The 13,619-nt window shown below is 45.0% G+C and overlaps 1 protein-coding gene across 4 annotated transcripts in view; it reads left to right on the plus strand.

Annotated features, from left to right (window-relative positions):
* TMEM106A (transmembrane protein 106A) overlaps positions 1-12,913 on the plus strand; it is a 34,807-nt gene extending 21,894 nt beyond the window's left edge. For all 4 annotated transcript variants that reach the window (XM_069751864.1, XM_069751866.1, XM_069751865.1 and 1 more), the window contains one exon: positions 11,596-12,913. In XM_069751864.1, coding sequence (XP_069607965.1) covers positions 11,596-11,695 — 100 coding nt within the window. In that variant the 3' untranslated portion in view covers positions 11,696-12,913. The remainder of the gene's footprint in view (positions 1-11,595) is intronic.
* The last annotated feature ends 706 nt before the right edge of the window (positions 12,914-13,619 follow it).

A 13,619-nucleotide genomic window follows, 5' to 3' on the forward strand; every position in this document is an offset into this window, starting at 1 on the left:
TTGGATTGGAAGTGCCCACTCTGGAAATGCTTGTTGATTGGCTGTGCTGCAGCATTTCAACAAGCATTATTTGGGCTGCTAAACCCGAACAGTAACACGGGCTTCCGGGAGAAGTCAGTGTTCAGTACTGCCCCCGAACTCTGGTTTGCCCATCACCTATCAATTCTACCTCTCCATGTGCCAAACCATGCCTCATCTACACATCCTTCTCAGACAAAGTTTTAATTGTGAGCTACACCTGGTTTTCAGTCACCTCCCCATTCAGATGAGGTCTGGAAAGTTGGAAAATGGAGAGGTTTTTTTTTTTTATTTTTTTTTTTAATTAAATGCATGCATATACAGCGTCACATGGCATGAACAGCTTCATAAATCATCCAGACAATAGTTCTATAAGGTTTATGCAAGCATCCAAAGAGGTCTATGGGTTAATGCCTACATTCCAGATAATCTAAGTCAATGAAAGTGTTAGCTTCTACAGCCATGATGTTCTAGGTCAGAGACCAATGCTAGTTTTTATGCTCCTGGTGGTGTAAGTGGTAAGACTTACTTACATTCCAAGTTATCTAATGTTGTGTAGTAGTCTAAAGTTACCGTCACATTTAGCGACGCTCCAGCGATATAGACAACGATCCGACCTAAACTAGATCGCTGGAGCGTCGCTGTTGCGTCGCTGTAGAGATGTCAAACACAGCAACTCCAGAACGATGCAGGAGCGATCCAGTGACGTACTTATCGTTCTCGCTGGTTGTTAGCTCTGTGAAAAAACATTGCAGGCATCGTTGCTTTTGCTGTCAAACATGACGAATCACGCCGACCTGACGACCAAATAAAGTTCTGGACTTTCAGCTACGACCAGCGATGTCACAGCAGGATCCTGATCGCTGCTGCGTGTCAAACACAACGAGATCGCTATCCAGGACGCTGCAACGTCACGGATCGTTGTCGTTCTCGTTGTAAAGTTGCTCAGTGTGAAGGTACCTTAAGTCAATGAAGACATTGATTATTATTTTATTCTCGCCACAAGAGCACCCACTGAGAGAGGGGATCCACCTACAGATAAAAGGGACGGTCCCCCTCGCCTCCTTAGTTGGTTTCCTGTTCCTATGGGAACCTTCAGAGGAAAAGATACCTGGGCCGGCATGCCACCTCTGTGGTGTCTGTGAGAACAGCAGGGGCTGCGGCGCCAGAAGCAGCGTTGGGGGAGCCCTGCCGCTCAGTATTCCCCCTCATCTGGCAGTGGATGGCATGAGGCCAGGGTCCGGGAGGGGCCGCCCTGGCTCATGTGGGAGCGCGGTGCAGTCGGAGTGGCTGGCACTCATCCTGGAGGGAGCAGGGTGCGGGCATCAGCTGCCCTGCTCCTTCGCTGGGCCTTGCTTCCGAGTTTCGGACCAGTGTGTGCGCAATGGCCAGTAAGTCCTCCTTTCCCAGAAATGGCCAGGGATTACTTCCGGGGGACCGGGGAGGTGTGTCTCAGGTGGATCAATGGCGGTATGTATAAATCCGGTGGCGTCCTGCTGCTGGTGTGCCCCAAAGATGTCCTCTCCAGGAGACTCCGAGGTGCACCCACAGGTGGTGGAAGTGCAGGTTCACGGCAAGTCCAAGAGCTGCAGTGGGCGACTACACTGAGAAGAGTGCAAGGGGTCCATGCAGTCTGCAACATGCCGTGCCTCCGCCTCCAGAACCGGTACCATATTCACAAGCTTCACTGGGTGAGTGTTATATGACTCTGCCTATTAAGCTGATTACCCCTTCTTTCTGTATGTCCCCTTTTAGGCTACAAAAACTAGAAAGACTAAACACAGAGAATGTGCCTTGTGCTTGCAGCCCCTTCCAGACTCCTATGTTAAGAGACTGTGTCAAAATTGTATCAGCTAGACTCTAGAGGAGGAATCATCTGTCAGGTACGCGGCTAAACGGGCAATGACTTGGGAGGAGCTCCAATCCCTTAAAGACTCGGGCAAAGCTAAGAAACATAACACCAGTACAAGGAGTTCTACCCCCGTCGCTAGCCCCTCTTCTGTTGGTGACTGGGTTAGGTCCACTGGTTCCTCTCATTCAACATCATCTGATGAGGAAGAACGTTCCTGTTTCCCCATAGAGAGTATTGATAACCTTGTAAAATCGGTTAGAGGTAACATGGGAATTTCAGAGGCAAAAGAGGCTAGATCCACGCAGGAGATCATGTTTGCGGGCCTCTCGCAAACAAAGAGGCAGACATTTCTGGTGATCACTGTGGTGAAAGACTTGATCAAGAAGGAGTGGGAGAAGCAGGGGCAGCGAGGATTCCTTCCTTCAGCTTCTAAGAGGAGGTATCCTTTTGATGATGAGGATTTGACAACTTGGTCCAAAGTTACTAAGGTGGATGCTGCGGTGGCTTCAACTTCAAAACGTTCCACCCTGCCTGTAGAGGACTCCGGCTTTTTATCTGACCTCCTAGACTGCAAAGCAGTCATGGGAATCCTGTACTGGGGCTTTTAGACCGCCTATTTCTAGCACATGTACAGCAAGATCAGTGGTTTTCATGGATCAGAGCCATGTCCATATCCGACCCCTGGATCATCCCATCAGATCCGGGCCTGCTCTCTCAGGGTCCATTCCATCATCCCCAAGTGAGGGGTTTCCATTTGACGGTGTGGAACTTGAGGCAGTTGTTAAAATTAATAGGGTTTGGAGGCCTTGAACAGGTAAGCATCTTTGCCTGTATACTGGTGTTTTTTTTGTTTAGAATAGTGGAGGTTTCTCCTCTTATGGTGTTTTTTTCTGACAACCTAATTAGCACCCTTCTGCAGAGTAGGAAGGAATCCACGACGAAGACATACAGTAGTGTGTGGAGAAAATTCTTTGATTTTCATACTGGGCCCTTCTCTAATGAGGTTCAAATTGCTGCAATTGTTGAGTTTCTTGTTATGACCTGGTGGTCAGGACAATAATGGACCTGGTGGTTAAGAGCACACGGAATGACCTGATAGTTACTGATAATAAGGACGAGCTCTGGGACGTGGGAACTCTCCTGACCGCAATCCCTAATCCTATCACGCACACTAGAAATAGCCGTGGATTGCTCCTAACGCTCCCTATGCAACTCGGCACAGCCTAAGGAACTAGCTAGCCCTGAAGATAGAAAAATAAAGCCTACCTTGCCTCAGAGAAATTCCCCAAAGGAAAAGGCAGCCCCCCACATATAATGACTGTGAGTAAAGATTAAAATACAAACACAGAGATGAAATAGATTTAGCAAAGTGAGGCCCGACTTACTGAACAGACTGAGGATAGGAAAGGTTGCTTTGCGGTCAGCACAAAAACCTGCAAAAAGACCCTCCGCACCGACTCACGGTGCGGAGGCGCTCCCTCTGCGTCCCAGAGCTTCCAGCAAGCAAGACAACAATAAAAATAGCAAGCTGGACAGAAAAATAGCAAACCAAAGCAAAACAAGCAGGAACTTATCTTCTGCTGGGAAGACAGGTCACAAGAACGATCCAGGAGTGAACTAGACCAATACTGGAACATTGACAGGTGGCATGGAGCAAAGATCTAAGTGGAGTTAAATAGAGCAGCCAGCCAACTAATCAACCTCGTCACCTGTGGAAGGAAACTCAGAAACACCCACCAGAGGAAGTCCATGGACAGAACCAGCCGAAGTACCATTCATGACCACAGGAGGGAGCCCGACAACAGAATTCACAACAGTTTCTGCATTGAGATAGGGAGCTGGGTCTTTCAGTTAACACATTAAAGGTTCAGATTTCAGCTTTGGGAGCCCTATATAGTCATAATATCGCGGAGAATAGGTGGGTTTCATGGTTTATTACAGAATGTGAGCGTAGCGAGCAACTCTGTACACATTGCTCGTTTGCCCTCTTGGGACTTGAACCTGGTCCTCGATGTCCTGACGAGTCCTACATTTGAACATTTAGAGTCTGTCTCTTTAAAGTACATATGATTAAAAGCTGCTCTGTTAGTTGCCTTGACATTGGCTAGAAGAGTCAGTGATATACAGGCTCTATCTATTGACCCTCTTTTCATGTTAGTATTTCCTGATAGGATAGTGCTAAAGCTTGACCCTTCCTTCCTTCCTAAGATAGCAACCAGATTTCATAGAAGTCAGGAGATTTTACTTCTTTGATAACCCTTCTACTCCCGAGGAATAGAGATTCCACAGCTTAGATATGAGGAGAGCTGTCCTGAGTTACATAGACAGAACTCATCCCTGGAGTCAGAGTAGTGCTCTGTTTGTGTCCTTTCAGAGCCACAGGAAAGGGTTTGGAGTCACAAAGAGCACTTTATCACGATGGATCAGAAATACAATCTGGCTGGCCTACTCAGCAAAAGATGAAATTCCTCTGGATGTAATAAGGGCACATTCGGTACGGGCATCCTCTTAGGCTGAGAAGACGGATGCCTCAACTGATCTGATATGTAAGGCTGCAACATGGTCTTCACCATCTACCTTTTACAACCACTATAGGCTTGTTTTGTCATCGTCCTCTGACTTGGTTTTCGGGAGATCTGTCCTCAATACGGTGGTACCTCCCAGGTGATGGTTCTCTGAAAGTCTCAGTGAGTGCTGTCGTGGTGAGAATAAAAAACCGGATTACTTACTGGTAATTGTATTTTATGGAGTCCAAGACAGCACCCACTCACTTCCCTCCCTTAGTTGCACACAATAGAGATGTGTATGTAATTCACTCTGGGTGGTGGTAGTATATATTTAGGTATATTTTTATACATATTGAGTAGTTTTTATGAAGATGTTCTGTTTTCTTGGTGGTTCCAATTGTACTCTGTAATCCAACTGAGGAGACGAGGGGACCTCCCCTTTTATCTGTAGGTTTCCTGTCCCTAGGGGAGGATCCCCTCTCAATGGGTGCTGTCATGGACTACATAAAATACAATTACTGGTAAGTAATCTGATTTCTCCCTGATAATCTAGGTAAGAAAAAATGGAGAGAGTTATCTTATGTATTGAAGAGCTGGCCAAGATGGCTGTCAACTGAATGATCGGACAAAGTATTTTTTCCGATGGACATAAAATGTGTATGGGGACCTTAAAGGTAATATGTTTGCAGATTTTTGCTATTTGACCTGAGAGTAGCATAATATAGGGCAGGGGTCCCCAACCTTTCTTACCTTGAGAGCCACATTCCGCTATGAAAGTTGGTCGAGAGCCACAATGCAGATAAAGACATAGTCAAACCAACTTACTAGTAGAAAACAAGAAACAAATGGAAACTAACATGAAGGTGGCGGTTATGTTTTTTTATCCCTATTACCCCAGAAATACTGACTTTTATAAATTTCGCGCCATACCTGTATTGAGTCAGGGAGGTATGTTTTCTCTCTGACTCAAGCGCCTTGCATCCATCCATCATGCCCCTCTGGCCACCGGGAGCCTCTGTGTCTCCTCACGTCAGCGGCGCCTGCGCTGTACAATCATTATTCAGGCATGCGCCATCTGCGCTGCCCTGGAACTTACATCCACTGATGTACTGATATCGCGCCTGCGTGTAGCAGAGGCCCCAGATCCCGCCCTGCAGTGTTATGATTTATTCACACTGCGGGGCTGGAAATCTGGTGCCTACACAGCGAGTCTCTCTGCGCCTATCCCCATCTCCCTCCGCCTCTTTCCGACATATTACAGGCACAGAGATCCGCACTAGACATGCAACAGATTCAGCCCCGCAGGAGGGAGATGGGGACAGCAGCAGAGAGACTTACTGCGCAAGCGCCAGATTCCCAGCCCCGCAGTGTGAATAAATCATAACCCACAGCGGGGTGGGATCTGGGGCCTCCGCTACATGCAGGCCTGATCTTCATGCATCAGTGGATGTAAGTTCCAGGGCAGAGCGCACGGTGCATGCCCAAAAAATGATTGCACTGTGCAGGCGCCAGTGACGTGAGGAGACAGAGGACGCGGCGCCCGGGGGACTGAGGGGGATGATGGATGGCAGCGAGGCGCTTGAGTCAGGGGGAGAAAACATACCTCCCTAGCTCAATACAGGTATGGCGTGCAATTATACTTGTATTTCTGCATTACTCGTGATAAAAAGCATAAGAACCACCTTCAGAGAATGCAGCCTTAGTGCTGCTGAAGGTGGCTCTTTTACCTTAATAGGCAATGGGGGGTGACAGGTTATCTTTAAAATGCTTGTGCGGACACTTACATATACTTATGTTAAGTGATTTACTTCAACAAGCCTGCCCTTCTTTCCGGATTCGGCAATCAGTGACTGCATTCACTGTGCTCTATAGAAGCCGCAGTAACCAAAGTCTTGCGAGATTTGTGCGACTTCAATAGATCACAGTGACCAGTGCCACTGCACAGGAGTGAATGCTGTCACTGACGCAGGAGGAGCGGAAAATTACAGGCGGTGGGGCAGGTATTACAAGCGGCGGGGCGGTTCCTTTCCGGCAAGCCAAATAGGAGCAGGTGGCGGGGCGGGTATTACACACGTGGGGCGGGTATTACAGCGGGCAGGGCGGCTCCATGGGGACTTCTTATCAGTGACTGTCGGCGAGCCACATGTCTGGAGCAGGCGAGCCACATGTGGCTCGCGAGCTACGGGTTGGGGACCCCTATATTATAGGGCAAAAGACCTTGATTCCAGCAATATGTCACTTATTAGACTGTGTGTTGTAGTTTTAATGCAATCGGCATTTTATCAGCAGGAGATTACCACTGCCAGAACTACTTCTCAAGTGCAGAGCAGTCAGGCTAACATATGTAACACCGCTCACACCCCTGATGGGCAACTTCCTCTGTACACACTATACACTTTCTATTGTGTGCAAGCTGTCAATCTGGTGTGAGCGGGGTTATATATAGAGCAGATGACTTGGCTCTGCCACATCTACAGTGGGAACAGAAAGTATTCAGACCCCTTTAAACTTTTCACTCTTTTTCATTGCAGCCATTTGATAAATTGAAAAAAAGTTTTTTTTTCTCATTAATGTACACTCTGTACCCCATCTTGACTGAAAAAAAACAGAAATGTAGACATTTTTGCAAATTTAATAAAAATGAAACTGAAATATCACATCGTCGTAAGTATTCAGACCCTTTGCTAAGATATTCATATTTTAAGTCTCATGCTGTAGATTTCCTTGTGATTCTCCTTGAGATGGTTCTACTCCTTCAGTGGAGTCCAGCTGTGTTTAATTAAACTGATAGACTTGATTTGGAAAGGCACACACCTGTCTATATACAGTCATGGCCAAAAGTATTGACACCACTTCAATTCTGTCAGATAATACTCAGTTTCTTCCTGAAAATGATTGCAATCACAAATTCTTTGGTATTATTATCTTCATTTAATTTGTCTTAAATGAAAAAACACAAAAGAGAATGAAGCAAAAAGCAAAACATTGATCATTTCACACAAAACTCCAAAAATGGGCCAGACAAAAGTATTGGCACCCTCAGCCTAATACTTGGTTGCACAACCTTTAGCCAAAATAACTGCGACCAACCGCTTTCGGTCACCATCAATGAGTTTCTTACAATGCTCTGCTGGAATTTTAGACCATTCTTGTTTGGCAAACTGCTCCAGGTCCCTGATATTTGAAGGGTGCCTTCTCCAAACTGCCATTTTTAGATCTCTCCACAGGTGTTCTATGGGATTCAGGTCTGAACTCATTGCTGGCCACCTTAGAAGTCTCCAGTGCTTTCTCTCAAACCATTTTCTAGTGCTTTTTGAAGTATGTTTTGGGTCATTGTCCTGCTGGAAGACCCATGACCTCTGACGGAGACCCAGCTTTCTCACACTGGGCCCTACATTATGCTGCAAAATTTGTTGGTAGTCTTCAGACTTCATAATGCCATGCACACGGTCAAGCAGTCCAGTGCCAGAGGCAGCAAAGCAACCCCAAAACATCAGGGAACCTCTGCCATGTTTGACTGTAGGGACCGTGTTCTTTTCTTTGAATGCCTCTTTTTTTCTCCTGTAAACTCTATGTTGATGCCTTTGCCCAAAAAGCTCTACTTTTGTCTCATCTGAACAGAGAACATTCTTCCAAAACGTTTTAGGCTTTTTCAGGTAAGTTTTGGCAAACTCCAGCCTGGCTTTTTTATGTCTTGGGGTAAGAAGTGGGGTCTTCCTGGGTCTCCTACCATACAGTCCCTTTTCATTCAGACGCCGACGGATAGTATGGGTTGTGTTGTGAATTCTGTTATCGAACTCCCTCCTGTGGTCATGAATGGTACTTCGGCGAGTTCGGTCCATGGACTCCCTCTGGTGGCTGTGAGTGGAGCTGCTGCTTCTGAGGTTCCTTCCACAGGTGACTTAGTTTGTTCTTTGGCTGGCTGCTCTATTTAACTCCACTCAGATCGTTTCTCCATGCCAGCTGTCAATGTTCTTGTACTGGTTCAGTTCGCTCTTGGATCTTTCTGGTGACCTGTCTACTCCAGCAGAAGCTAAGTCCCTGATAGTTAATTATTTGTTCATTGTTTTCTTGTCCAGCTTGCTATCTTGATTTTGCCTTGCTAGCTGGAAGCTCTGGGATGCAGAGTGGCACCTCCGCACCGTGAGTCGGTGCGGAGGTCTTTTTGCACACTCTGCGTGGTCTTTTTGTAGTTTTTTGTGCTGACCGCAAAGATACCTTTCCTATCCTGTCTGTTTAGTAAGTCTGGCCTCCCTTTGCTGAAACCTGTTTCATTTCTGTGTTTGTGACTTTCATCTTAACTCACAGTCAATATATGTGGGGGACTGCCTTTTTCTCTGGGGAATTTCTCTGAGGCAAGGTAGGCTTTATTTTCTATTTCTAGGGCTAGTTAGCTCTTAGGCTGTGAAGAGGCGTCTAGGTAGAGTTAGGTACGCTCCACGGCTATTTCTAGTTGTGTGATAGGATTAGGGGTTGCGGTCAGCAGAGCTCCCACTTCCCAGAGCTTGTCCTGTGTTTAACCATCAGGTCGTTCCGGGTGCTCCTAACCACCAGGTCCATAACAGGGTTGACACTGTTGTACCCTCGGACTGCAGGGCAGCTTGAACTTGTTTGGATGTTAGTCGAGGTTCTTTATCCAACATCCGCACAATCTTGCGTTGAAATATCTTGTCAATTTTTCTTTTCCGTCCACATCTAGGGAGGTTAGCCACAGTGCAATGGGCTTTAAACTTCTTGATGACACTGCGCACGGTAGACACAGGAACATTCAGGTCTTTGGAGATGGACTTGTAGCCTTGAGATTGCTCATGCTTCCTCACAATTTGGTTTCTCAAGTCCTCAGACAGTTCTTTGGTCTTCTTTCTTTTCTCCATGCTCAATGTGGTACACACAAGGACACAGGACAGAGGTTGAGTCAACTTTAATCCATGTCAACTGGCTGCAAGTGTGATTTAGTTATTGCCAACACCTGTTAGGAGCCACAGGTAAGTTATAGGTGCTGTTAATTACACAAATTAGAGAAGCATCACATGATTTTTCGAATGGTGCCAATACTTTTGTCCACCCCCTTTTTTATGTTTGGTGTGGAATTATATCCAATTTGGCTTTAGGACAATTCTTTTTGTGTTTTTTTTCATTTAAGACAAATTAAATGAAGATAATAATACCAAAGAATTTGTGATTGCAATCATTTTCAGGAAGAAACTGAGTATTATCTGACAGAACTGCAGGGGTGTTAATACTTTTGGCCATGATTGTAAGACCTCACAGCTCACAGTGCATGTCAGACCAAATGAGAATCATGAGGTCAAAGGAACTGGCCAAGGAGCTCAGAGGCAGAGTTATGGCAAGGCACAGATCTGGTCAAGGTTACAACAGAATTTCTGCAGTACTCAAGGTTCCTATGAGCACAGTGACCTCCACCAAACTGAGCGATCACGGTAGAAGAGCATTGGTGAGAGCGGTAAAGAAGAACCCCAGAGCTCCAGAGATGCAGTAGGGAGATGGGAGAAAGTTCCACAAAATCAACTATCACTGCAGCCCTCCACCAGTCGGGGCTTTATGGCAGAGTGGCCTGACGGAAGCCTCTCCTTAGTGCAAGACATATGAATGCCACAATCCCAGCAGTGAAACATGGTGATGGCAGCATCATGCTATCGGGGTGTTTTTCAGCTGCAAGGACAGGACGACTGGTTGCCATTGAAGGAAACATGAGTGCGGCCAAGTACAGAGAGATCCTGGATGAAAACCTCTTCCAGAGTGCTCTGGGCCTCAGACTTGGCTGAGGGTTCACCTTCCAACAAGACAATGGCCCTAAGCACACAGCTAAAATAGAGTGGCTTCGGAACAAATCCGTGACCATTCTTGACTGGCCTAGCCAGAGCCCTGACCTAAACCCAACTGAGCAACTCTGGAGAGACCTGAAAATGGCTGTCCACCAACGTTCACCATCCAACCTGATGGAACTGGAGAGGATCTGCAAGGAAGAATGGCAGAGGATCCCGAAATCCAGGTGTGAAAAACTTGTTGCATCATTCCCAAGAAGACTCATGGCTGTACTAGCTCAAAAGTGTTCTTCTACTCAATACTGAGCAAAGGCTCTGAATACGTATGACCATCTGATATTTCAGTTTTTCTTTTTTTAATAAATTTGCACAAATTTTTACATTTGTTTTCTTTGTCAAGATGGGGTGCAGAGTATACATTAAAGAGAAAAAAAATTAACTTTTTTGAATTTACCAAATGGCTGCAATGAAACAAAGAGTGAAAACTTTAAAGGGGTCTGAATACTTTTCGTACCCACTGTACATTAGACAATACAGGTATTCTAAGAACTAGACCAAGCATCCTAATAAGTGACACATCCCTGGAATCTTGCTTTTTTGCCCTATATTGTGCTGCTTCGATTATATAGCAAAAACCTTCAGACAGATTCAGTTTCTGGAATAAAAAGGTGTACACTGCTAAAAAAAAAAAAATAAAGGGAACACTTAAACAACAGAATATAACTCCAAGTAAATCAAACTCCTATGAAATGAAACTGTCCACTTAGGAAGCAACACTGTTTGACAATCAATTTCACATGGTGTTGTGCAAATAGAATAGACAACAGATGGAAATTATTGGCAATTATCAAGGTACGCTCAATAAAGGAGTGGTTCTGCATGTGGGGACCACAGACCGCATCTCAGTACCAATGCTTTCTGGCTGATGTTTTGGTCACTTTTGAATGTTGGTTGTGCTTTCATACTCGTGGTAGCATGAGACGGACTCTACAACCCACACAAGTGGCTCAGGTAGTGCAGCTCATCCAGGATGGCACATCAATGCAAGCTGTGGCAAGGTGGTCTGCTGTGTCTGTCAGCATAGTGTCCAGAGGCTGGAGGCCAGAGGTAGCCTGACTGCCATTAGGTACCGAGGAGAGATCCTCAGACCACTTGTGAGACCATATGCTGGTGCGGTTGGCCCTGGGTTCCTCCTAATGCAGGACAGTGCCAGACCTCATGTGGCTGGAGTGTGTCAGGAAGGAAGGAATTTAGCTGCATCAGCTTTTACCCTTCGCCTTGTCAGTTATGGGCTGTGATTTCATTACGTGACATTATATCCTGTTGTGGACAAATTGACCCTTGTACATTCACACAGCAGCTAGGAGCAATTATGAGTAAGGAATACGTTGAAATGTTCAATACCAAATCTAATTGCTGTTCTCCTTCTCAGGGGTTCCTTGAATTGTTCCTACCTTGGACATCTGGAGCAGATACCATTCGATGGTTATGAGTACCTGGATTGTCACAGCAACTCTTCAGTCCCTCACTAAATTCTTCTATAGAATGGTATAAGATCAGTGGTAAACTCGTGTATTGACACACACTGTTGAAGCTTTTCAACCACAAGTTTATTCTATTTTCCACTGACTTAATACTGCTGCTGATTGATGTATAGTTGATGTGCTGTGCAGAGCATCCACAATGGCACCAAAGTATGGGAGGCATCCTACACATCTGATTGATCTACTGACTTTTATCTAATATGTATCAAAGGAACCCTCCGTTCTGTACAGGGGACGGGGGGGCCTATGAATAGCTGCCATGCATTTCAAGCCCTGCACATGGGGTGGGGTATTTTAAAAATAAAAACCACTTTCCTTCAAAATAATGGCCAAAACACATATTTGTGAATAGCTGACCAAATTGGGTCAACTACTTAATGGATATGGGGGGCCTCTGAATTCTCTTCTGACATATGTTTGAGAGAGAAGGATTTGAGAGCTTGAATTGAAATATCCAAGCCCTCAGGTGAGGAGCCTTTGCCTGAGGCATCTAGCAGCAGCTATCTCCCCTCTATCCCCATTATGACCTGTCATGTCCATTTAGGGGAGGAGGAATATCTACTCGTATAAGCCAAAAGAACAATCCACTGGCAGCTACTGAAGGGAAGGTGTATTCCACAGTCGGAGGAACTTATTGACCTCTGAGTTACAGGGTCACAACTATTTTTGCTATTCTTGTCAAGGAGTAAAGCATGCACAAAATATGCCACTGATATGTATTGTTTCCTATAGGGATACCTTCCATTTTAAAGGTAAAGAAATCACGGATGATCCTCTAATACCTTTTATCATTTATGAATTGCGAGTTCTACTGTAGCTGCAGATCGACATGTTTTTATTGAATTTCAGCATTTTCATGATTTGTGGTTTTTCAAGTTTATGAAGGAATTCTTATTTTCATACCAAGGACTGTAGTCTGTGTATTCCCTTACAGTATTGGAGCCGGCGCTCTCCAAATTCATCATTCGGGCCCTGCCACCTATACAGTTTGTGCCAACAGTATTTACTTGGGATATAGTATTGGTTAATCGTAGTGCTAATGGTTGGTGGATGGGTCCCATTAGATCACTCAGGCCATCTATTTTGGTGACATTTTCTTCCTTTTCAATAAATAATTGTTACATCTCTAAGAAAATGGTTATTACTACTGAAATGTAATTTTATTTAATTTGATTCCAATAAAGTTGCATTTTATTTCTACCTAAAGTGATTCTTGTTCATGTGAAAGATTTGTACAATATAATTAAAGTTCTTCATTTTTGCTTTGTTGGCTAGCCATGAATTTTTCCCAGAGCCAACCCCTCCATAATGCAAATGTTCCCTGGGTGGTACTTATAGAGGTGGCAAAGATAGAAACCACAACTGGTTCCAGATAACTGAAGTGGGTGTAAAGGCCAACATTTAGGAGGGTCTGTACATGATCAAAAACTTACTTGGTTTTCAATATTTTTACTTATCTTTATTTTCCATATTTAGTCATTTACCGTAAGTTACTTCAGATTAACTTTCAAAGAACTTTTATCTCTCATGTAAAACAGTAGCACATCACTTTGATATCTCACTATGATTGGTTAGGGTCTGACTTTTAGGATCCAATCCTCAGATAAAATGGTAAGCAGCATGGGTGAATAGGGCAGCTTCAGTGTACAGCACAGGCCTGGAGAGCTGATATTCCAGGAAAAAATAAATGTATCTACAGGTTCCATGAGAGTCAGACCCACATGATTAAGTGGTGTCATATCCTAGTAATATGTCAACTGTTAGGATATGTGCAGATGATCAGTAAACGCTGCGGGTTGGACAATGCAGCGCCCAGATGTTACAGCATAGTGGATGAGTTGTCAGGAAATCCAATGTCCACTATGCATCCACAGATGCCAGCGGCTCACCTGCAGAGACTAACATGCGAGGC

The sequence above is a fragment of the Ranitomeya imitator genome, chromosome 2, assembly GCF_032444005.1.
Source record: "Ranitomeya imitator isolate aRanImi1 chromosome 2, aRanImi1.pri, whole genome shotgun sequence".
Taxonomy (NCBI): domain Eukaryota; kingdom Metazoa; phylum Chordata; class Amphibia; order Anura; family Dendrobatidae; genus Ranitomeya; species Ranitomeya imitator.